A 26,641-nucleotide genomic window follows, 5' to 3' on the forward strand; every position below is an offset into this window, starting at 1 on the left:
AAATACATACCTCACAGTAGCTGCACTTGTAGAGTCTCTTTCTGGTGTGGATCTGTTGGTGTTGTTTCAGGTGACGTGGAGATTTAAAAGTCTTCTCACACAGGTCACATTTATCAGGTCGTTCCTCAGTGTGGGTCAACATGTGGCGTTGTAACTGCCTGTTGGTTGTACACTGTCTGCCACACTGATCACAGCAGTACACATCATGTCCAGTGTGAATGCGTAGGTGTATATTTCGGTTCCCTATCTGGCTGAAGGTTTTACCACAAATGTCACAGCTGTATGCCTTAATTCCAGAGTGGGTAACTAGATGACTCTGTAAGCTGCTACTTTGAGTAAAAGCTCTGCCGCACTGATCACAGCTGTACGCTTTAACTCCTCTGTGGATGAGTTGGTGTGTTTTTAGAGCACTGTTCCAGGAAAAAGACTTTCCACACAAGTCACAGCTGAACGGTCTCTCTCCAGTGTGGATGACCTGATGACGTTTTAGTGAATCCTTCTCAGTAAAATCCTTCCCACACTCGTCACAGCTGTATGTTTTCTCTCTCTTTCTTCTGTGAGGTTTGTCGGCCTCCTGAGAGCGCTGACTTCTCGCTCCATGTTGGTCCTGCAGTGACAGAGATACAAACAGAGTCAGTGAGTGAAATGCAGTCGTGGAACAAACTCAACCTTCAAACTCCCTCCATTAACACTAGTTTTAAACCTGAAGGTGGAGTGTGGCACCAAACACCTTAAAGGTCTCTAAACCCCACCTGCTGGTAGTTCTAACACATTACATCCAACCTGGTGTTAAAAATAATTCATGACTGTTCAAACGTTTCACTGTAGAAAACATTGGATTCATTTCTGATGAAAGGCGATTAAATGTCATTCATTTTCAATCTATATTAATCGCATTTCAATTTGTATGAGCAAAAAAACTCAAAAAAGGGAAAATATACACACTTAATGTGTTTACTGCCTGATATCGGGCTACCGTTGTGGTGCTTTGAACGTTGCAGTGATAAACCAATATTAAGTCTGTTCAAACAACAATAAAACCAATAATAATAATAATATTATTAATAGTAATCAGAATAATAATAACAATAATAATAATAATAATAATAATAATGTACTTCCACAGCATGTCTATTATCCCAACCGCTCTCTGCAGATGGCCCCGCCCCTCTCTGGGCCTTATTCTGCTGGAGGTTTCTTCCTGTTAAAAGGGAGTTTTTCCTTCCCAGTGATAGGTTTGTAGCTTAAACCTATTCGCTGGAACGTTGAAGACAATATAATTACACAGCAAAGCAAGACTCGAAGTAGGCAAAGTCCTTCATGTTTCTCGTGCACGGGAGAGAACCGGACAAACACCGTTCCTTCGCTTGACCCCAGTTGCTCTCGTCCGCTCCCCCGTAACACTGCTCTTTTATTGAGGTTACATGAATATGCATAGGTTCATTAACATACGACGTCTACATACAAACAAAGAGTACCTTGCCTGTGTGTGTGTGCGTGTGTGTGTGTGTGTGTGTGGTCAGAGTGTGACCCCATAAATGACTTCCCTAAACCTGCTGGTCTGGAAGTCCAGTAGTTCATCTAAACAAAAGGCACTTAGACTAAAACAGATATAGCTACGTTAATCCTACCATAAAACAATAAGAGAGGGTACGACCTCTTCCATGCTCCCAGAGTGTGGGTGTGGATGCCAGAACACTCTGGAATGCGCACAAAGCCTTTGCAGACTATTAAGGATCACACATCCTATAACTACACAATTAATTATACACCTCTAAGCATATATGGATAAATATTTCTAAGCATAAATGACAATCAACATTACAAAACCTAACATTCCCCCCTTTTTGACCTTTATGCTAGAAAAGTTCCCAGTTATGATCACCTAATGTCTGACAGTGTCAATGCAAACATTTTCAAACTCAGCATAAGCCAAATCACCCTAAATTACTGTAAACACACACAGTTTGACAAATGTAGTAACAGTTATCATATTTCTCATTCAATGGTAAACTGCATCCTACGAGCAAACAAACGAATTGTTAATTTAATAGTTAAAATAAGAAAGTAACATTTTCAAAAACATCCCAGCTCTGCGGTGATCACCCATCATCTGTGCAGAGTGGTTTTAGTTCGGCAGGGCGTCATGAATGTCTCTTCCAGTTGTTTCCATCACTCTCCATAGGACCAGAGTCCAAATGTATGTAGAATAGAAATTCAAACATACCAGTTAGTTTTGTTGTTTGTCAAGATGGGTCTCAGTTTTCTCCAAAGCTGCAGCCCTCTTCAGCACTCTAGTTTTATGGCCTCTATCAACCCCCATCACCTCACTTCAGGCCTTCGTCCTGCGAGGGGGATACTTATGACTCCTCCATTGTCCATGCTTTGCAGAAAAACCCCTCTGTGGAAAGGGTGCTGGGTCCAGTTATCTTACTGCTGTTATGATCCCAGCAGCCTTCACAGTGTCATCATATGCACAGTACAGTGGCACAGCATTAGGTGATGTTCATAGGAAACTGCTGTCATCACCACCATAGCTTCTGGTTCCTGTGCTTTTCACAGAATCATGATACCATCTTTGGACTCCCTCTGCGCTGTCGATGGAGCTTGGCATGCTCCCCTCATCCTTCAGGTGCCCGTCTGTTGTCCACAATCTCCTCTGTTGGCCTCTGGAAAGCCCCCTTTGCACAGATCTCATTCCAATGCAGTTTCGTGGTCCTTGCTGTGGCTTCAAAGTCTGATCTCATGATGGGCCCCAACCAGCTCGACCTTTGACCTCAACCACTGCCTGGGCTGTCAGCTATGCCTGGAATGGTTCTTGTTTCTCACTGGGCCTCTGAAGATTTCTCAGGAGATTCCTTTATATACTCTGACTGCTGCACCTGTATTTCCTTGCTAGGAGGAAAAGCTTCTATTTGGAGAGCATGTCAACAATCATCAAACCACATTCTTTAGTTCAGGGAACCTCACTTATAGGCCATCAAAGCCTCATCTGAACCTGGATGCAACACTTGCATAGGTTTAATACCTGTAAATGAACTGTTAATCACACAAATCACTGCAACAATCATAAAAAACATTGTTTCATGTTAATCCTGGACCCCTCCTCTTGACGCATGGACACTCCCATGAGTCAACTCATCAAACCTAGATTCCTGTCTTAAAGAAAAAGGTTAGCTAGATCATGTCCCAGGCAACATCAGGGTGTCTCCTCCGGAGTAGCTCCGTAACCCTGCAATAAAAGATGTTAGTGTGTTTTTCATATTAAGTTTGCTTAACACCTGGCTCTGCCAGGAGCCTGCATACACACCATCATGGCCTGGAAAACAAGATCTGGAAGTGAAATCAAACTTCACACTTGTAAACAATTGTATCAGAAAAGTAATAAAGCATTCAACATCAGCAGGACAAGTATCATGTGCAGGTTTTCTCAAATCAGTAAACTACAATTATTTCCATAATTCGCCTCAGACATGGATCATCCCATGTGCTCAGTTAACATTAATGTAATCGGTGACTTCCCTTAAGCAAAGTCACTCCACTCATGTATCACCAGGAGCTCAAAAGTGGCCAGCTAATGAGCCCCATATTTAACTATTCCATAAACACTGCATCTCTTATTTGTTTTTCTCATGTCACTTGTCAGCTTTTGCTGAATCCTCTATATGCATTCTTAGAAAAACAAACATTAGCAACACACATAGATGGTGACCAGGCGCAGGTCGACAGGTTCCAGAGGTGCTATAAAAAGACCATAAAGTTAGCCATCCATAGCTGTGGAAAGAATGTTATTCACATCATCAAAGTAACCTTCACATTTTCCCCAAAACACAGTGTAACAGCATCACCACTCATAACCTGTAAACACAGTTTTCTTCACACATAAACCCAGAAATCCTGTAGTAGAAAAGCATCAACCAGCTGTCCTGTTATAAATCACATGATCAAACCACATGAAGAACTGTAATGCTGTAGAAAAGAAAATGCAAATGTTAGCGCTGCGCAGATGTATACACACTTTCTCACAGTTTCCTCTGTGAGCAACACAAGGTAGTGAATAACACCCCTGGTAGATGCACAGACACAGAAAGTGGCACTTAAAAGGTTAAATGATCATGCAACCTCAAATGTTGCTGGCATCTTTCTGCTCCTGTAAAAGGAAACACACATAGATTCATCCACCCCTTTGTCCTGTCCAGGTGGAGGTTAACCTTGAGTAGTGGTCAAGTCTTGTCAGCTTTTGTCAGCTTTTACCAGTCAGTTTTTTTTCTCTTTCGCTCATTCATTCATACATTCATTCTTTCTTTCTTTGCTGATAGTGGAAACTATCGTCGCATTTAGATTTCCACCCTCAGCAAAATGACGTTATTTCAAAAAGAAAAAGAAGAACTTTAGATCGGATTACCTCGCTGAATCCTTTTTAGGCAGGAACTTACTTTCTAATTGTCCCCAGATAAGTGACTTTCTCCTGAGCCCATTTTAATGTGGAGAAGCTCACTTGTAACAATTTTCTCGACGACGTGTTGTACAGCGCTTTCTGTTCTAATCGTGCAGATCTGCTCAAACGACAGAGATTATCGAACAAAACTTTCAGTGCACTGTGAAAGTAACAAAATAAAAAGGCCTTGTTAAGTCATGACACATGCTCCTCATCTCAGGAGGGTAAATCATACCATTATCATGGTTTATCATACCATCGTACTAATTGGCAGGCTCAACTTCACAACAAAAGAAAAATCATCAGCTAGATTAACTCCAAACCAACCATCAGCTGCACAACACACAACATAAGCCTAATGTCTTATTAGCTATGAGTTTAATCCCCAGGTCTGTGCTCTTCACTCATTTAGGCCACACACCCATTTTATTCAGTTTTCCTTTTTCCCGTCATCATAAAACATGTGACATGTTGTCATGCACTTCACAAAAGAAGTTTGTTCTGACGTATTCAGAGTTGTGTATCTAGGTACAGGATTCACTCGCACATCAAAACAGGAAACTCAGAGTTTTAGAGTCTCCACTCTAACAAACTCCAACACATCTCATTCACTCATGCTAGAATTCAGTCACCTTTCATCAATCTAAGAACGATCAACTAATTTGCATATCAGCTATTAACCCACTAAGTTGACAGGACAACAGAAATGCATGTTCAAAATGTTATCACAAAAATAGAATTTCCCTCATACAGTAAATTACTTGTGCTGCATCAATCAAGCAGGAAGCATCTCCCAATTTACTATATTAACAACTAAATTTATTGTCTGATCACTGGTTGGTCAAACCAGAATCTTTTTTCCCACAAAAGTTAAACTGTTGTCCTGCAACCTAGAGAGTTAGTTGTCAACATTGGATAAATTCAGCATTTGATAACAAGTGTCTGTTAAATTCACGCTATTTTAACACTAATGAGAGATAACAAGCTGATCTTCATTGCATGTGTGTTTGTGTTATTAGGCAGGTTTAATCAATGTCTGTGGAGCTGCATCTCCAGCAGGGCATGTTCTTAAAGCTGCCTTTCCTACACACTTCTCTGCTATTATTTGATAATTTCTTAACTAATGTGCTATGAGTCCACTGGTCTTTGCATCACACAAGGTGACTTGGACAAGATGGTAAACAGACTCACATGCTTAAGATGTTGTCTAATCTTCATGAGCTCTCTTGTATTTGGAAGTGTTAGTAGGGTTAATGCATGTTCTGCTTGTGTGTGTGAGTTTGTATATGTTTCCTTTTTGCAGTGTTTCAGACTCCTTCACAATTTTCCAACTTAAGCAGTCAGTTTTGTTTTTCCCAGGTTTGCTAACCCAAATTTTGACTTCCCATATTAAACAACAAAATTCCTATGTGTTCTCACCGCTCCTCTCACTCTGTTGTCCTCTCCCACTTCAACAGTCCAACAGCAGGCAGTTCTCCTTCAGCTTTGTCCGGTGTTTCACTGTCTCTTCTTGCCATTTTACTCCAAAGGTGGCAAATGTCAAACTCCAACAGTCTCCTCAGTTCTCCTCAAATGTTCCTTTCACATGCACAGTGAATTTGCAGCTTGTTGGGAACACAGTGCCATTCATCCAATCAGTCAGGATGATGGTTTTGCTTTTCTTCTCCAATGCTGTTTGTCCACACTGCTGCTGCTTGCTGGGTCTCTGCTCAGGACTCTGCTGCTGTCTCTTTATCTGCCATGTTATTGCTCTTTGGAACTGCTTTCCTTGTCTTCAGGGAGGAGTGAGAGCTCGCTTGTGAGTTTGAGAGACACATGGAGCTGTAAATACGTTAGCCAGAAACTTGGCCTGAATGTTTCCAATGATGTTAAACTATAACTTTCTTCTGACCGCTGCATGTGGAAAATTGATTCAGGTCTGCTTTTCACCTGAAAGTGACAAACTAAGACATGTTCATTATTATCATCACTGCTTAACCACACACATCTCTCTCTCTCTGTTTTTGTGAACTGTCCTTTCTTAAAAGCAGAAAATGAGATTGTAGTTGTTCTTGGCTGATAAACACAAAACCTTTTTCCTATGATTATTTTTCATCTACAATGTAAATTTTGTCTCTTTTTTACTCCTTTTTTTCCCTTTACAATAGCTGGTGACCTGCAGAATCACCGCTCTCACAATTGGAGGCAATTACTTTTACACAGCGCACAAAAACACTTTGACGTCAGACACATTCACAATTTTTTAATCTGCGTAAATAAATCATTTGGCCAATGGCATGTGCTATCGTGATCCATAAATATGATCACAAATTTATTTAATTATTTTCAACCCAACAAAACAAATAAACAGAAACATAATGCAAGATGCAGAAAAACTGCTCACGGAAACTCTGCACACTCCAGTTATCACAGTTATCATAGTTTCGTTTCCCTCTCTTTGATGAGTTCTCAGACAGCTCTCAATCTGATAATGTGTAGCTTGCTCATCAGCTCAGAAGAGACCGCAACGCAACCTCACACAGTGCTTGCGTGCTTTGCCCACAGTGGCAAAGACTTGCACTTTCATATTCAATTCAGCTTCTCCATCATGTAGTTTTAGCTGTTTCATACAGGGTTCAGCATATTAGTTGTTTTCACAGGTGTGCTCTATATCTCAACAATGGCTCATATTAAGATGACAGTTTTACCAAACAGGTCAAGTGCCTCTATGCACGTCATTAGTTAAAATATTTGCCTATATCACTTCATCTCATATGTCATTGTACTTAATTTGAGCAACCCTAAGCTTAATGCAGATTCTTTTAACAATTATCCACCTCAATTAAATCTATGGTCTGGAGCACAGGCTGTTGTCGATCAGGGCAAGCTACAGAATAAACATTTTGTGTCAGCAAGGGGTGGGGGAAAGCCATTCACCAGAGCATATCTTAAGTGCTGCTGATGTGGGCTGGCCTTCTCCACACGCTCTTCAAGGCTGGTGTGTTTTCTGAAAACTTCTAACATTTGAATCTCTTCCATTTATAAGCCTGCGATTAACCGCACGGCTCAGGTCCGCGTGAAACCCGCGCGACCGTGCTCGCGTGAACCCGCGCAGCTAAGGAGCCGTCGCTCTCTTTTATTTAAATACTTTGCGCTGCCAGGAGCAAAGTCCAGCATAAACGTCTGTCACCCTCTGACGCACTCTTGGTTGCTTAGGAACCCATGATAACAACAACGGCCAGTGTCACAGGCCACGTGTTCTGCTCCACACTCACTCACACAAACACACTCAAACACAACAACAACAACAACAACACAAAATAGGCCTACTCCGGACTCGCACCGGATCGCTCAGGACCCTAACCCAGTTGTGGGACACTAACCCAGTCGCGCGACAAAACCCAATGAAGGGACGCTCGGGACACAAACCCAGGGCGATTTCAAAACCGGACACTCACCGGACGCTTGGGCCCTTGGACGATTTTACCAAAACCTCTTTTTTCGGGACCCTAACCCAGTTCTGCGGTTATAGAGTCGCTTTCTCAACTTACTCGGCGTTGCTTAGCGTGTAATATCAGCCTCGAATCCCGCCGATCGTCATTCATCGAGGAGAAAAGACAGACAGCTAATCCACCTGCCGATGACAAATTCTCACGTCTCGGGACTTTACTACAGGAACTTCGTGGCTGACGTCAGTCTTTCAGCGTGTCTCTTCTCCCCTCGGTGAATGTCGACTCCAGGGCTCCGGCTCTCGAAGGACCAATTAATGATAGGTTTGTAGCTTGAACCTATTCGCTGGAACGTTGAAGACAATATAATTACACAGCAAAGCAAGACTCGAAGTAGGCAAAGTCCTTCATGTTTCTCGTGCATCGGAGAGAACCGGACAAACGCCGTTCCTTCGCTTGACCCCAGTTGCTCTCGTCCGCTCCCCCGTAACACTGCTCTTTTATTGAGGTTACATGAATATGCATAGGTTCATTAACATACGACGTCTACATACAAACAAAGAGTACCTTGCCTGTGTGTGTGTGCGTGTGTGTGTGTGTGTGTGTGGTCAGAGTGTGACCCCATAAATGACTTCCCTAAACCTGCTGGTCTGGAAGTCCAGTAGTTCATCTAAACAAAAGGCACTTAGACTAAAACAGATATAGCCACGTTTATCCTACCATAAAACAATAAGAGAGGGTACGACCTCTTCCCATGCTCCCAGAGTGTGGGTGTGGATGCCAGAACACTCTGGAATGCGCACAAAGCCTTTGAAGACTATTAAGGATCACACATCCTATAACTACACAATTAATTATACACCTCTAAGCATATATGGATAAATATTTCTAAGCATAAATGACAATAAACATTACAAAACCTAACACCCACTGTCACCAAACTGCTTGCTCAAAGAGGGTCATATGATTGTTGGTTTTTCTCTGTATGTATTATTGTAGGATCCACATTACAATAAAAAGCACCTTGAGGAAACTATTGTTGTGATTTGGTGCTGTATAAATAACACTGAATTGAATTGAAAATTTAATTAATAACACTACTACTAATAATAATAACTTCTGACTTCTTGATGTTTGTAAACATAATAGTCTAAAAAACAACATAATATACAACACAGTCATATAACAGGTTGGGAGTATGAGAGTTTTAGACGTGACTGATTATTTGGTGAAACTGTGATATTTTCCTCACCTTCTGTGTTGAGCTCATTGTTTCCTCTGTAGTGACTCAGCTGAGTCCAGATGGCTGAAAATGTTCCTCTGCTGCTCCGTCAGACTCTTCTCCTCCTGCTGATCAGCTGGGACACAAAACAGATCTTTGTTAGGCTCCACACTGCACTGAAGAGTCAAAGTGTCTCATATGTTCATCTGACAACACAAAGTACAAATTTCACTCTGATTGCTTGTAGAAATCTTGTGAGACGTGTTGTGCTGCAAAGTGAGGAAACTCTCTCACTCACTTATACTTCAGGAGGAACTTTGTGACATTGGCTCTAATATTCTAAGCAGCCCTTTACTATGACAGGGCCAGAAAGTCTTATTTGAAGGTTTGGGAGAAGGACCATGTTAAAGGTGGATTGGGGTTTATACACTTTGTTGTGATACAGGTAAGGCTGTAAGAGCCTGAGAAGGTGTCCTGAATGAACCTCTAAAACCAGTTTTCAGCTAACGACTCTGCTTCAGTCTGGAAAACAGCAACTACAAGTTTAAAGACTCCATCAATAATTCACACCCAGCAACAGCCTGAACAGCTCCTCCTGTGGTTTCCACAAACAGGGACAGAGCTGTTACTCCCCCACCCCACACTTTCCACACCTTCAGCCCCCCAGTCCCACCACCTCCATCATTCCCCAACAACCAGTGATTAAAGCTCATTGATCAAATGCTGTAATTGCAGCGACTCACTCACTGTGAACGGTAACCATGGCCATTGATTAATTAGCTTTGATCAGTGGTTTCAGTGCTTTCCTTCCTGTTTTGAGTGCAGCTGTGTTTGACACAGGAAGAAATTATTACATTCTTCACGATTATACTTTATTCTTTTTGGGGGAAGTGAAGCTTTAAACCTTCACATGATTCAAGTCAACCCAACAAATCAATCTGAACGATCACAGGTGGGAAAAACTTCTGTAGATAAAATAAAATCAAACCCAACATTCAATCCACAACATGATTAAAAACATGATTCTACCAAATCACCAAGAGCTGCACATTAACCACCACAATATATTTTTATTCTCTGTGCTTTCAAATATGAACACTGTTTACTTTCATCTCTGTTTCATTAGTTTTTGTTAACATCTTCCTGTGCATCACTTTACAGCAGCCACACTCATTAAAATGTGACTTTGTAGGAGTTCACTTCCTCTCATGTGTTCATCCACAGCAGCTGGACAATAAAGTTTATTGTGACCCTGATACTGCAGCAGATCGCTCTCATCCATTTCCTGTTATCACTTCAAATAGAAATGAGGCTGTAGAGGTTTGGTGCATACAGAAAAACAGCTGCAGGGACAATGAAAAGACTTTTCTGCTCCAACTTTCTCCCAGCATGCTGAGCTAATGATTAGTTGGTGTTTTTCTCCAAACACTCTCTCACTCTTCTCTCAACGTGTTCACAATAAACTGTGAACAGACACCGAGGAGAGCAGCAGAAGACCTCATTCAGGAGCTAAACTCAACATGAACTGAACTCACAGTAAAGTTAGCTCGGTGCTTACCTTTAGATGAGCCCACAAACCGAGAGAAACTCCGTGATGAAGCTGGAACTCTTTCCAAACACAGGAAACAGATCAGGGAGCAGAGACCCACGTGGTTCACGCTGATCTCAGCTACGATCCAGGAGACAAGGGTGGGCAGATCGATGCAGATATCGATCCAAGCGTTGGTTGAGTTTGTTTTATCATCCAAATTCATGATTTTACTCGCTTAGGATGAAACGGTAACTCCGTCTGCGTAAACTGTGTCCAGCATGTGATCCCGGAACAGACTTCTTCTTCTTTGTATTGTTTATTGGAGGTTGTCAAACACCAAAATGGTGCATTACCGCCACCAACTGGTGTGGAGTGAAACGTCGACACCCAAATCCTCCCTAAATGTATACTCTGTTTTAAAAACTGGAATAAGGCCTGACAACTTTCACTTCTTGAACACTTTTGCAGTAAACTTACGTTTTGAACAGCGGGCGCGTCAACATTATCCCTGTTAAAATCTCCCAATTCTTTGAATCTTTGGGCTGAAGGAAGGACAATACTCGGTGTATAAATGCTCAATCAACAATCATTTATTTCCATACAATGAGCATAAGCCATCCGGATGGGGAGACATGCATGAAGAGGGTCACAGCAAATCTCAAAATGGTTATGGGTTACACAGCTTCTTATAACGTCTACTGGCCCCCACCTAGTCGTAAAAGCCTAAACATTCACATTCTTTCTCTGTCACGGCGCCTAAGTTATGACCTCGGTTCCCTGTCTTTCTGCCCTCTATAAAGGTGGGGGCAGGGAATGTGGTCTGTTTCTTCTATTATCGGCACAAGGTCCTCTGCACACAACATTCTCTTCATGATTTAGCAGTCTGACATGTCAAGAAAACAGTGTAATACATTCACAGCAGATCAAAGGCAGCGCACACCTGTCTAACAGACTCCAAAGATGGTCACATTCTTTCAACCCAAAAAATATAATGGAACACCTGTCTATCAAACTACAAAAATGGTCATGTTCTTTTAACCTAAAAACATAAGGGAAACTAAGCTACATACTTTGCACACAATCTAGACTAAGGGATATATTTATGTTCTACAGCTGTTAACCTAATTCAACTACCTTGACTATAGGGATATGATAACATACGTTTAGAATAATAATCTCACATCCCCCTATTCAGCTTCTCGGCGACTCAAAGGTTTTACAGTCACCAATAGTAGTGTTCAAATCAATATGTCCAAATCTTATTCCAGATATGACCACCTCCTCTCTCCTACTCCTTCCTGTGCTTCTCATTTCTCCTACCCTCCTTAAATTTTTATACAACCATCGTCCCCTCCGTTCTTCCTCCCACTGTTTTTGTCATGTTTCCTTTATTTCTTGCCTTATTATACTCGTTATCTCTGTCTGACAGAAGTTAATAGCCAGGTCAGTTAACCCATGTTTTGTGGCTTTCTTCACAACTCTGTCGTTTCATTTCCTCTGACTCCATAGTGAGCTGGAATCCATAAAAAGCCAACTATAAGTCCCATCATGTGTATTTTGTTAAATGTTTGCTGAACCTCTGTTAGTACATCTGCTCTACTTTCTGAGCAGCTACACTATAAACTGTCCAATGAAGAGCTTCAGTCTGAACAAATGCCTGATTGTAACGGTCACATGTCTTCTACCCACTGAACAGCTGACAGTACTGGAAGCATTTCTCCAGTGTGTACTGACGGTCCACCATTGATCCTTTTCAGGGACAACAAATGCTACCCCGGTTTGACTGGCTGTATTCTTTGATGCATCTGTATATATTTGTACATAATTATAATACTGATCATTGTAAGTCTGTACTGTATGTAAGTTTAAATTAAATTCCCCATTCCTGTTCTTCTTTTCGTGTAATGTGAAATCTACTGTGGCATCAGTAGATTTGGCTCAAGCAGATCCCAGGAACAGCATTGGAGATCGGAGCGCAGTCCTAGGAACAGCTAGGATGCACAGGAAGTATATGAAAATCTGGTCGTATAAAAGTTAAATTTTTGTAGAGGTTGTGTTGTTAGACTTTGGGTATTTGCATATGGTTTTTAAAAAATTAATATAATGTTTGTAAAAACTGCTCGTAAACTAGCTTGTATGGTGGGTCCTGTGATTTTTCATGTATTGTCGCTAACATACAGCTGATTTTGATTTTTAGAATTAACCTTTTTGTGATATGCTTTGGTACCAAAGAGCAAACGGCTCAATTTATTAAAATCAGGCAATAACAATAACCTCTTCACTGGGGTGAAGAATCCAGCCACTGTGGCATGGAGGTACAAGAATAAATCAATTTACACATCATATTGATATGGGTACGGTTTATTAACCCTCGTGCTGTACAGAACCTGTGGTGTCCAGATTGTAGATGGATTTAGGGATAGATATTTGATGGCACCTGTGTGTGCCGCTTGCCATCAGCTGTTACCTGCTTTGTTTTTGCTAGCTTTGTTTACATCTGTTTTCTTCAAAAATGTCTGTACACTTCTGGTTTATGACTTCCAATCGCTACTAAATATCAGAGCCACTGTTGTAGAGCAATCCCGACTGGCCCAAGGACGTGAAGATTTTCATATCCCACCTGTGTTCGAGACTGTACCACTGTTCTTCCGGTGCGATCCACAATGCCATCCCACCAGGAAGAAATGTCAAAGAAGGCGAGGGAAACGGGGCAGTGTATTGGTAAAATTCAAAAATTGCATGGCTGCTTCACCGACAGCTAATTCTTACGCTCTCCTGAACAAATTTGCCCCGGATATCAAGTTGTTCATCTCTGGGCGATCCCTGGAATTGGTGCACCTATTGGAATTGGCCAGCAACCCTGTGTTAGCTAGATTGACTGTGGTCAATGCGAGGTGCTAAAAAAGATAAAACTTTTATTTTGAACGACTTCTTCACCACTCGTCGCTTTAATTTTCTTCTGGTGACGGAAACTTGGCTAAACTTGGGTGAGTTAAGCTCGCTTTCGGAAGTTGTCCCTCCAGGCTGTGAATATCTGAAGTCGCCATAGACCACTGGCCAGGCTGGAGGGCTCGCCATAGTTAATAAAACTATTTCAACTGTCAGCATTGGAATGGTTTCAATCTTACCTGTCTAACCAAAGTTCTTCTGCTAGATTAGGGGATACATGTTCCTCAAAACCCTCAATTTTTTGTGGGGTCCCCCAGGGGTCCATTCTTGGCACAGTTCTCTTTTCAATTTATATCCTCTCTGTAACGGCAACCTTTGGTCCTTCTTTGCCGTTTCTGCAGGACGTAAAGTTTCTGACTCGTGCTCTTGTTAAGTAGCTTGGATGCCTTCCGGTAGCAAAAACAAGGCGAAGGAAAAAAGGGGCAAAACATTTATTTTCCATATAAATCGAAAGTTACAAAACAAATGCCTCTGGTGGGAGCTCCGTTTACATTCCCTTTATGTTACAACAAAAAATAACATTAAAACGGCGACGGTCAGAAAACTGTTGCTCCACGTCCTGCTTGCTTACCTAACCTTTTACCCACACCCCTCCGCATGTGGGCCAAATAAACACCCCCTTTACGACATCTATCAACACTTTACAACAACGACAGACTAACAAAGCAGGATTAATTTATGGAGCACAGACTATTACATTATAACATAAAATGTTCAAGATTATAATAGAAACTTAAAGATTATGACAAATACTTAAATATGGCATGATGTAACTGAGTAAAATATTGGCCTGGACTTGGCTCCAACACTCTCTATGCGCTCAATTTTTAAAAAAACCTGGCATCTCACACCATTGTTATGCAGACAACTCACAGATTTACCTGCCACTGAAACATAAATCTGTGAGTCCTTTGAAGGGATTGCTGGATTGTTTGGAGAATGTTAAGGCGTGGATGGCTTTAAACCTTCTCAGCTTAAATGAACAGAAAACAGAGTGTTTGGTCCCTGTTACCACTATGACTTTGGCCCCTTAGGAATTTATTTTGAAAAAGCCCTTGCGAGGAACCTAGGAGTGATTTTTGATAGTAATCTAACATTTGATAAACATATTAATGCTGTCATCAAGACCAGTTTCTTTCATCTTCAGCTACTTGCAAAGTGAAGCCATTTCTCTGTTTTACAGACTTTGAGATAGCTATCCATGCCTTCATTTCATCTCACCTCGACTTATGTAACAGTCTTTACTCTGGTGTTAGTCTGTCATCAGTTAGCCGACTGCAGCTAGTCCAAACGCTGCAGCACAGTTACTAACTGGCACATGGAACTACTTTGAACACCGACGCCCCCGTGCGTGGCATCCTGTTACAGCAGCTCCGCTCATTCTCAGCTTCTTTCTTATCTCCTCTTTACTTTTGCCAATTTTATTTGTATCTAAAGTTTCAGCTGTTAGATTCTGCAGTCATGGACTACTGTTTTGTGCTCGTCTTGGTTGTCTTTCTCTGTTTGTTTTTTTTTATTTCAACTTTTGTTGGCCGTGTTTGGGAACCCGGCACATGGATCCTTTGTTTGGTGTAGGTATCAGCTGTTACCGCTGCGTCCCGCAGCAGAGCTGCCGGTGTTCCAGATCTACTGGCGTTTAGATCAACTGGCGTTGGTCGAACAGATGTGTGGCAGACTTGCGTTTCAGGAGCTGCTACCGACAAACCAGCAAAAACACGCCAAATGTGTCATCTGTGACACTTGTGAGGTTATCTCAAACACACTCCGTCAGTCTTGATGCTGTTGAACAACAAAATGTTTAAAAATGTGGCGAATTTACCTGGTGATTGTCTCATGCGCGACGCGATCGCAAAAACAGCAAACAAGTAACACCACGCCGATGTTGTTCACAGGACAGCAAAAGTAAACGATCGGGAGACTCTTGCCGTCGTTATCGTTCCCCTCGCACGTTTTATTTCTCCGGTTTCCGCGTTTTTCCTTCACAACTAAAGCGAGCAGTTTACTTTGTGCACTAACATGAGTCTAACTTGAGTCAACCAGCGCCACCTCTGGCCAAGTGCCACAGCCTGCAGCCAGATCAACTTGTGACACACATCTGCACCACGTTTGAATTCGTTTCATGCACATTTGTACCTTTCAATTGTCTCTGTTTGTGCGTCATGCAAATAAACCTTTGAAATGAATGAAATGATATCATATATTCATTATTGGCCTACATTTGAACAAAATTCCAAATTATATACACAAAGTCATAGAAATCACCACTCCAATTGGTCATCATGATTTTGATATTCTCTTTTTCAATAACAATGAAATACGCCTTGGACAAATATGACACATCAATAGTTCATCAGTGTTGTCACATCACATCCTGTAAGCAGAGTCTGTCTGTGTCTTTTCTCTGGAAATGAATATTTCCAGCCAATATAGGCAATCCATCAACGTGGCTGGAGAGTTGGTAGTTATATACAGTCTGTATAAGTGTGGTCAGTCTAATGAACATTTGTAAGGAGATGGCAGTTATTGTGAATTTACAGCAGTTACACAGTGATTAGTAATAAACAGAGCCAGTGAGAGTGAGTGGATTTAAGAAAGACAGTGACTCAGGTGTGTCGATTGGTTTGTCATCTACTGTTGAGTCTGGAGGAGACGTAGAAATCTTTTGTTTTAAATCTAAGTTAGGAAGATTCCTGTTTTAAAACAAGCACTTTTTGTGAGAAATGCAAGAAGTACATCTGCAGAAAGCACATGGTTACATTCTGTCCATCATGTGGACAAAAATGTTGAGCATTGAAAAACTGAGAACGTCGGGCAAGTTCAAAAGAAATGTGTTTGTAAGAACGAAAAACCAAATTGTTCCTAAAATAGTTATGGAAAGTCTAACTGTTTTATGTCTGTGTTCTACATGTTTATCTCATGGAAAATAAAGTTGCTATTGTTTTATTGCAGTTTCTTGACAATTCTTAGTGGATTTACACAGTACGGGTCAAAATGACCCGCAACAAAATCAATGTCACTTTTTTGTTTGTCAACATAATACATGGGTTAATTTCCAAAACTTCCATATGATCTTCAATTTGTAGCAGATCCACTATCACATAGCAGCTGGAGCAGTCTCCAATGGAGGTCAGTCCACTGCTGCCACCTGTGGCCAAATACCACAGCCTACTACTAGATTAACTTGTGACACATCTGCACCTGCTGCTATGATCACATTGAGTAGAGGCTGAGTGGCAACTTTGATCAATTTTTTTTGTTTATTTAGCACCCACAACATTTGTAGTCGCCTTCTGCACACTGTGTGGTACCACTTTCCACAGGAGGTGCAATCTGCAAGATTGAATGATATTGTCAGGGTCTTTGTCTGACTGTTTATTACTAATCACCTGCTGTACATTCACAGTAACTGCCATCTCCTTACAAATGTGTATTAGATTAACCACACTTATACTGTATATAACTACCAACTCTAAAATGTTTGTTCGCAGGGAAAAGACACAGGCAGACTACGCTAACGACATGTGATGTTACAACACTAGTGAAATATTAGTGTCATTTCATTCATTTCAAAGGTTTATTTGCATGATGCACAAACAGACACAATTGAAAGGTACAAATGTGCATGAAACGAATTCAAACGTGGTGCAGATGTGTGTCACAAGTTGATCTGGCTGTAGGCTGTGGCACTTGGCCAGAGTTGGCGCTGGTTGATTCGAGTCCATGTTAGTGCACAAAGTAAACTGCTCGCTTTAGTTGTGAAGGAAAAACGCGGAAACCGGAGAAATAAAACGTGCGAGGGGAACGATAACGACGGCAAGAGTCTCCCGATCGTTTACTCTTGCTGTCCTGTGAACAACATCGGCGTGGTGTTAATTGTTTGCTGTTTTCGCGATCGCGTCGCGCATGAGGATATCACCAGGTAAACTCGCCACATTTTTAAACATTGTGTTGTTCAACAGCATCAAGACTGACGGAGTGTGTTTGAGATAACTTCACAAGTGTCACAAATGACACATTTGGCGTGTTTTCATCCATTCAATCCAGTTAATCTAAACGCCAGTAGATCTGGAACACCGGTGTTCCAGATCTACTGGCGTTTAGATCAACTGGCGTTGGTCGAACAGATGTGTGGCAGTCTTGCGTTTCAGGAGCTGCTACCGACAAACCAGCAAAAACACGCCAAATGTGTCATCTGTGACACTTGTGATCACTTTTGCCTTATGGCACGGCGCTCCATCGTGCTGCAAAATAATTCCAATAATTCTTCACCAAACTGTTGTTGGATTGTTGGAAGAAGTTGCTGTTGGAGGCTGTTTTGGTACCATTCTTTATTCATGGCTGTGTTTATGGGCAAAATTGTGAGTGAGCCCACTCCCTTGGATGAGAAGCAACCCCACACATGAATGGTCTCAGGATGCTTTACTGTTGGCCTGACACAGGACTGATGGTAGCGCTCACCTTTTCTTCTCCGGACAAGCATTTTTCCAGATGCCCCAAACAATCGGAAACAGGCTTCATCTGAGAATATGACTTTGCCCCAGTCCTCAGCAGTCTATACACCATACTTTCTGTAGAAGATCAATCTGTCCCTGATGAAATATGTCTGTTTAATGTAAGGTAGACGTGGACACTGACTTTGTTGCTCCTTGGCTGTTATGGTACAGTGCAGCTTTTTGAGTTTATTATCTAACACTTAATGAAAACACTTATTCAAAAAATAAATTTGTTTATAATTATTTTTTATTATATTTTGTTGTATATATATTTTTGCCAAATACAGTATGTTTCACATTTTCAGGTCTGGTCTCTGTTGTTGATTATGTTCTATAGATTTAAATAGCTTAGACTTTTATTTTTTGTATCACCACCTGGTAAATCAGTCCAACTGTAATCCAAGTGTGATTTTGGAGGAAAGACAGACAGTGTTTTTGTTTTTCAAATCAAATCACTTTTATTGTCACATCACATGTGCAGGTACACGGGTACATTACATGCGAGTGAAATTCTTGTGTGCGAGCTTCACAAGCAACAGAGTTGTGCAAAAATACAATAAAATAAAACAAGCAAAATATAAGGATGGCTAAATCTGAATAAGGATGGCTAAATCTTTTCCTTGGATAAAGCTCGATGTCAAGCAAACAACTACGGGATACAACTGAAATACTTATTCACAACATCTTAATTATATACGTAAAATAATACAACCGAAACATGTCGAACCCCAGAAGCAGGTACTATTTAATATACAAAACCTGAGATACAGATGAAAGGCTGCTGAACACGGATGCACAGCAGACGAGGAGGAGCTCGGTGGATAGATTCATGTTTATATAACTGCTCGATCGTATATTAACTCATAAGTAGGACTTCACTTTCCAAGGATCAGGTCTCCAGAGGAAACGCCTCACTCCAGCTGACAGAGGTGAACATTCAGGATGAGGGGAGATACCAGTGCCACACCAGCACCATCAGTGAAATGTTCATCATCCTGAATGTGGACGGTAACAAAACTCTTTTTAAAAAGAGAGGAAAGACTAAAGCTGCCACATTTAAAACCTACGCAAGAAATTGAACCACAAACAACATCTTGAACCCGTATTATTAACTAAATAATTATAATAGTCTGAGTTGTTACTACAAGACCTAATCAGTGATGTGGTTTGTGGGGGATTAGAAATTATTTGTCATGGACCCGGTTCCTGGGACTCGGGATCCGTGAACGGTGTGAACCTTTTATTGTTATTGTTATCATTATTATTGCGTGTATGTTTGCTGCACTGTGCTCTTGTGTTCCATGCTGGTGTGTGTGTGTGTGTGTGTGTGTGTACGTGTGTCTGCGGGTGTGGCTGGAGGATGAAGGACAGCCACCTGCAGGCCTGATGGGTGTGGCCCTGCCAGCTGCTGGTCACGCCTAGGTTCCCACACACCTGCTTCTGATCAGGCTCGTCGGGGGAGCTACTTAACAGAGCAATGGAGCTTCCTCCGGCGCAGGATCGTTGAGTTAGACTCCATGTCAGTGTCGCAAGTACTGTTAAGTGTATGCCTGCTGGAGTGGTGCCATAACGGCTGCGTCTGTTGGTTTTTCCTCAGGAGAGCGGAACACGGGACTGCAGGACGCACGGGGTGTGCGTAGGCACAGGAGCAGAGAGCACGGAATACCAGCACTTGGGAGAAGGCACGACACAGGAGTTGAGGGAACACTCGGGAGACTTATTGTGTGGTGTATATTTACCCCCACTGTAAATAAATGCACTGTTAATTGCACTAAGTCCAGCGTTTGGGTCCTTTCTCTAACATTCCCCACGGCTTGCCCTGGCAAACCGTGACAGAACGATCCTGCCAGATGGACCCAGCGGACTTTTCGGAGAGGTTCAGGAGGGAGGTGACAGAATAATCCCACCAACCACCATGGACCCAGCGGACTCGGGAGTCGCCATGGAGGAGGGATCGCTCACACAGCTCTGGGGTTACTGCCGAAGCGTAATCCAGGCTGTTGATCCACACAAAAGACACATACAGGTAGTGTTTTTTGACAATTACCTCTCCTCCACTACCTTCTCTATTAGCTTTCCGGACATTGCAAAACTAATTCAAATTGTAACTGTGCTGAGGGCAAGCACTAGCTTTGAACTGTTTGGTTTGGGCTGTCCGGGCAAGGATGATGCGGCTGCCTCCCTGGCAGCCCTTGCTGCCTGGTTTTTTCTTAATAGGCGGAGAGTTTTCCCACCGCCGCTTGCTGCTCACCTATTGGACCCTCCACCTCAAGGAAGACTGCGCCCTACTCCAAGTCTTCTCACTCCTTCAATGGCCTCTGTGTCGGCAGTGCTGGTCACCACAGTGAGTAAACCGGACCCTGTCATTTCAATTAATCCAGTCACAGATGAACAGGGGACAGATTCCTTTGCCCCGCCATCACGAAAGAGACGGCGCCGGCGTCATCTTCGCCAAACCGAAGCTCACCTCACTCCTGTGGTTTCGGAAGAACCAGCTGACTCTGGACTAGCCGCACAAAGAGCCGCATCAGACTCTCATCTACATCCTGAGTCGGAGGTCGATTCACCGGCTGCACCCACTCCACCAGCGTCCCATCAGTCTGCAACCATCACAGCACTCTCGGCTTCACCATCCACATCACCTGATCTACCATCGTCTCCACCGCCTGCAGCTGCTGTATCACCATCTTCGCCTCCGGATCAACCATCTGTAGCTGCAGCGCATCCGCTGGAGCTCAGCGAGCGGGAGGAGCCCGCGCCGCAGCCGCTGGAGCTCAGCGAGCGGGAGGAGCCCGCGCCGCAGCCGCTGGAGCTCAGCGAGCGGGAGGAGCCGGTTGCTTCTTTGTTTTTAGTGGATGGTGACACCGCCGACGCTGCTGTAAGCCAGCCAACAGTGCAGCTAGCGTCTCCTCGTTCAGCGATCTCCACACCGCTCAGCTCTTCACCATCTGTAGCAGTGCCACCTGCTACGACGCCACCCGGACCTGCTCGGCCCGAGCCGGAGGAGCTCGTGCTGCCAGCCGAGGAGCAGCTCAGCGGGCAGGCGCCGGAGGAGCAGCTCAGCGAGCCGGTGGTGCCAGCGCCGCTAGCTGAGGAGCGCGGCAAGCCGGAGGGGGCCGAGCTGGAGCTCAGCGAGCGGAGGGAGTGGGACGAGCCGGAGCAACCCGCGCCGCAGCCTGAGCTGGAGCTCAGCAAGCCTGTGGAGCCCGCGCCGCCACCGGAGGAGCTCAGCGGGCAGGAGGAACCCGTGCTGCCCACGCAAGACCTTGGAGAGCCGGAGGGCTCAGCACGTCCGCGACCCGCACGACCGCAACCAGCACGTCGTAGATCAGGTGCCACACCTCGCGGTTGCTCGTCGGAGCCACGCCGCCGCTACCGGACCCGTGGCCGCCCGCCGCTGCTGCCACGCCGCCGCTACCGGACCCGTGGCCGCCCGTCGCTGCTGCCATGTCGCCGCTACCGGACCCGTGGCCGCCCGTTGCTGCTGCCACGCCGCCGTTACCGGACTCGTGGCCGCCCACCACAGCTGCCACGCTGCCGCCACCGGACCCGGGGCAGGCCGCCGGAGGAGCAGCGCCGTTGCCGCCACCGGACCCGGGGCAGGCCGCCGGAGGAGCAGCGCCGTTGCCGCCACCGGACCCGGGGCAGGCCGCCAGAGCTGTCACACCGCCGCCAGATCCGTGGCCGCCCGTCGGAGTTGCGGCGTCGCCCCTGCCAAATCCATGGCAGGCCACCAGAACCGTTTCGCCGCCGCCACCGGACCTGTGGCAGGCCGCCGGAGCTGCTGCGTTTCCATCAAGGGGTTAGAGGTAGGCCACCTGAACTGTTTTGCCGCCACTGCCTAACCCACAGCAGGTCCCGCTTGTTTTGCCGTCCTACGGGTCGGCCGCCAGAACTGTGTTTGCTGCCACCGGACCGGGGGATTGGACTGTTGAACTGTGTTTTTCTTTTGTTGCTTTGTGGTGGCTGTTTGGCGGAGAGGTTTTGGGGCCCTCCGTCCTGGGCCCCCCACCGCCCGCCCTGGGTTGGTTGTACTGTGGTTTTTGGTTTTGGTGTTTTTGTTTTAGGGTCGTCGGGAGTCGACCCTTAGAGGGGGGGTACTGTCACGGACCCGGTTCCTGGGACTCGGGGTCCGTGAACGGTGTGAACCTTTTATTGTTATTGTTATCATTATTATTGCGTGTATGTTTGCTGCACTGTGCTCTTGTGTTCCATGCTGGTGTGTGTGTGTGTGTGTGTGTGTGTGTGTGTGTACGTGTGTCTGCGGGTGTGGCTGGAGGATGAAGGACAGCCACCTGCAGGCCTGATGGGTGTGGCCCTGCCAGCTGCTGGTCACGCCTAGGTTCCCACACACCTGCTTCTGATCAGGCTCGTCGGGGGAGCTACTTAACAGAGCAATGGAGCTTCCTCCGGCGCAGGATCGTTGAGTTAGACTCCATGTCAGTGTCGCAAGTACTGTTAAGTGTATGCCTGCTGGAGTGGTGCCATAACGGCTGCGTCTGTTGGTTTTTCCTCAGGAGAGCGGAACACGGGACTGCAGGACGCACGGGGTGTGCGTAGGCACAGGAGCAGAGAGCACGGAATACCAGCACTTGGGAGAAGGCACGACACAGGAGTTGAGGGAACACTCGGGAGACTTATTGTGTGGTGTATATTTACCCCCACTGTAAATAAATGCACTGTTAATTGCACTAAGTCCAGCGTTTGGGTCCTTTCTCTAACATTCCCCACGGCTTGCCCTGGCAAACCGTGACATTATTTTACTGCTATTGTTAATAATCATCATCATTACTATTGCATTAATAATACAATCTGCAGTATTGATATTGTATTTAGATGTTTAAACATATTGGTACCCAATTAGCCTTTATTACAGGTGCAGTTATAACCACGTTAAACTGTTGAGTTGAATCTATAATGTGAATGCTTGTTATAATCTGAAATGTGTACGTGCTGGCCTTCTGTCTGGTGGAAAAGGTTACAAGTTGAAACTGAGTGCAGTTCATGCTGACAAACACACAGTAGACTTTATCTCATGTATAGGTGAGAGGTTAATCATGTTTGCTTGTAGCTCTAAAATTGTCTCTGTAAAAGAGGAACAGTTTGGTTTTCCAGACGGGAAGTGAAAGTCAGATGACAGGAAGCATCTGCTGTGAAGACGGAGACAATGTTATTTTAAACTGTCTTAAGTCATTGTGGTTTTGAAACCTATGTATGAACTGTATCTGAGTGACGTTTAGGGGTGTAGTAAATTTAAGCCCAGAAGGTATAAAACACCTGCTTATGCTCTGTAAGTTGGGGATCGGCGCTGTCTGCGTACAGCGGGCGATCTTCCCACGCGTGTCATTAAAATCATCGTTTGACTCCACCCGGCCGGACCAGTGTTGTTATTATGGAAGTAGATTACCTCCTCTACCCCTCCTCAATATTGAACCTTAACATTTTGGGAGGCTCGTCCGGTTATTGAGGAGGGAGAGTGAGTTGGAGGCTTGGACAGATAAATCCGGGGTCCGAGGTGGTCAGACGGGCAGGCATGAATATCAGTGGTCAAAGTGAGTGGGCATAAGCCGGCTTATCTAAAGGTAAGGCACTACCTGTTGAATGATTTCCAAAGCGTGCCAAATTGGACATGAAAGAATTTAAGTCTACTCACTGAAATTACTGGTGAATGTCTGTTTTGATTTTGGTGAAAATCTCATGAGAATTGTGGTTGAAGTAATGAGGATGAAGGTCTATAAGTAAAAGTGAGTTCAAGTCTCACTGGGATTTAAGGAATTTTGTGGGTTCAAGTCCCAAGGAAAAGGAAAACAGTGAAAGTGAGTTCGAGTCTCACGTAGGATTTAGGGAATTTGGTCATTTTATGGGTTCAAGTCCCAAATTGGTCAGACAGGTTGGACCTGCTTCAGTCTTACACTTTTTTGGGTGTGAACTGTTGTTTAAAGTATTATAAATTTTTGAAGGACGGTGGTTCGAGTCCACTAGGAGGCGCAGTGCTCAGAGGTAACGCTTGCCAAGGCCAGGGACGCCTAGGCCTTGTCCTCTTAGAGGGATAGTCAGTTGGTCACTGTGGAGCTTGGGGCACTCCAGAATAACTAGTGGTTGCACCACTTTACCGTTTGGAACGGTATCTGCGCTTTTTTGGCCAGCAGAAGTTGAACTTCGGGCGTGTAACTTTAACTTAAAACTTCGGGGAAGCCTTGGCTGTGAAATGCCAAAAATAGAGCTTCAGGCAAAGTTTGGGTTGGTTGACGCTTTTAAATTGAGTTAGGGATTTTAGAGATTAGGCCAGAAACAGTTCGAGTCTGAGACTGGAGAATTGATCGCAAAAAACTGATAGAGTTTATCCGCTGGGCGGTTAGGTTAAATTTCCCGAAATTGTGTAGGTGCTAAAAGGCCTAAAAATCTGTGCAGTTGTAATATAAGACGTCTGTGTATTATAAAGGGAGATCTCTGTGTGAAAAGAGTCTGAGTCAGTGCTGGAGCTATTTTTAGACGGTGTGTGTGTGAATGCAAATGAGGAGCGGTGACGCGCATGGAGATTGTTGCTTTTGGTTTAGAGTGTTGTTTAGCTTTATAACTATTGTTTGCAAATATTGCTAAATGCCTGTAAATAAGATGCTGGTTTTGCTCATTACGAGAGTATAAATAGAGTTTGAATGGATTGCTGTGAATGTGTGATCTGTGACTAAGTTTTGATATATATTGAGTGCATTGTATATGCTTAAGACTAACATATTACTTTCAGTAGTAATCTTTCTCCAGCAATAAATGCTGGTGTGCTTTTTTAATTTCATGTGTGTGCTGTGAGAATTAATAGAGGTTTCAATTATTATTTTTTTTGACTTGCTCTTTCTGATTATGAAAGGCATGTCTAAAATACTCTTAGGAAAACGTATTTTGAGTTATATTCCTCAACTTCTGTCATAGTTTAGGTGTGTGAATGCTGTGAGAAGCAGGTTTTGAGTGATTGGGTGTGACTTGTACAAAAACAATAAGTAAGAAAAGCACTACGGAAGTTGATAGTAGAGTGAGTGAAAAAGTTTGAGAGAGAAGGCAGTGTATGTGAGACGATTCCTGATGTCTGAAAAGAGCTCTGTTGAGCACGCTGAAGACTGATGTGAATGCTGACAAATGCAAAGAATTTAGTATAGTTAAAAGTGTGTGCGTGAAATAAGGGTGCATTGTTTTTAGATCAAGAATTAGTAGAACCAAAGAGTTTGATTAGGCTGTAAAATAGGAAAGAGGAACAGAAAATATGGCTGCATGTGTGACAGGAAATGGTGTGTGTGACAGGAACTGCATGCCCATAAAAGGAACTGACTGTGTCAAGTGAGCACCCAGAGAGAGAAACAGACGAGTTAAACTCTAGGCAGATGAAGCAAATGGAGGTTTTAAGAAAAGAAATGAAAAGGATATTAATTGTATGCTTTAGTGTGGACTTCTCTCAACCTGGAACCTTGAGTACAGCGGCAAAACCATAGATTAACAGAATTGGGAGGAAAACAGGCCAGGTTTTGGCTTTAAATTTTATAGCTTGACCTCTCACTTTGTCCCCATCCTGAGAAGAAGCTCAAAGGACAGTTAATCTCCTGATGAAGACCGACAGAACATCGTGGACTTGAAGAATTAACAGCAGGCAAAAGACAGTGCAACTGAACCAATTAATACTGACGACGACTGACGACACCAGCAGCAGCATGTAAGAAACCACGTGATGAAAACATGCACGGTGAACTGCAGGCTGGTAAGAGCAGAGTGACATCACTGTCTGGAGGCATTAAATGTGATATTTTGCCAGACTGGGACTTAATCTAAAAGGAAAACATTGAAAAGATCAACGGAGAAGAAACAGAGAAGAAGCAAGCAGTTGACTTGGGACTAAAGTTGCTGGAGATTTCAAGACAACACAGGACACTGTGAAAAGAGGACGGAGACCAGTGAGAGGTGAAGCCCAGACGAGTTCGACTGCGAGAATACAGGGTATAATTGGGTTGAAATTGAAGCCTGAACTCATGATGGTTTAGAGATGTCCACCAGATCACAACAAAGAGGTAAACAGAAAATAGAAAACACATACACAAAATTGTTACATGTGAAATTATTTTTGGAAAGAATCAGAAGTGAGATAGTTTGAATGCAGAAATCAGTGAAAGATGCATCAATTAAACCTGACGATAACATACAAATGCAATGAAGAAGCAGCTTACACTTCATTAACATGATCATATAACATGAAATGCAATGAAGAAACAGCTTACACTCACTGAACATGAACATGAATACATATGCAATGAAGAACATGCTTACATACATGACATAAGTTGGCATTTCTGACCAGAGAGAGAAAAAACGGGTAGTTTAAGCACTGATGATAATAATGAAAATGTCTCAGTTGTGTTATTTTCAGGGGCAAAGCAGACCTGGATCAATTTTCCACATGCAGCGGTCAGAAGAAAGTTATAGGTTAACATCACTGGACATGTTAAGGCAAGTTTCTGGTTGAATTGTTCACAGCACCTGAGTTCATGAACCTCACAAGCAAGCTCTGACCTATGGCTGAGGACCAGGGATGCTGTTATT

General features: G+C 43.6%; 1 protein-coding gene across 2 annotated transcripts in view; it reads right to left on the reverse strand.

The window, feature by feature from the left end:
• LOC148101545 (uncharacterized) overlaps window positions 1–26,641 on the reverse strand; it is a 92,675-nt gene that overhangs the window by 44,676 nt on the left and 21,358 nt on the right. The window contains exon 4 of one of the 2 annotated variants that reach the window (XM_087846417.1): window positions 11–607. The exons of the other annotated variant lie outside the window; for it this stretch is intronic. Within the exon in view, the coding sequence (XP_087702543.1) occupies window positions 11–607 (597 nt within the window). The remainder of the gene's footprint in view (window positions 1–10; window positions 608–26,641) is intronic. 2 annotated transcript variants of the gene reach the window in all.

This window comes from Neolamprologus brichardi, chromosome 9 (genome assembly GCF_056152115.1).
Source record: "Neolamprologus brichardi isolate AB-2024 chromosome 9, ASM5615211v1, whole genome shotgun sequence".
NCBI lineage: Eukaryota > Metazoa > Chordata > Actinopteri > Cichliformes > Cichlidae > Neolamprologus > Neolamprologus brichardi.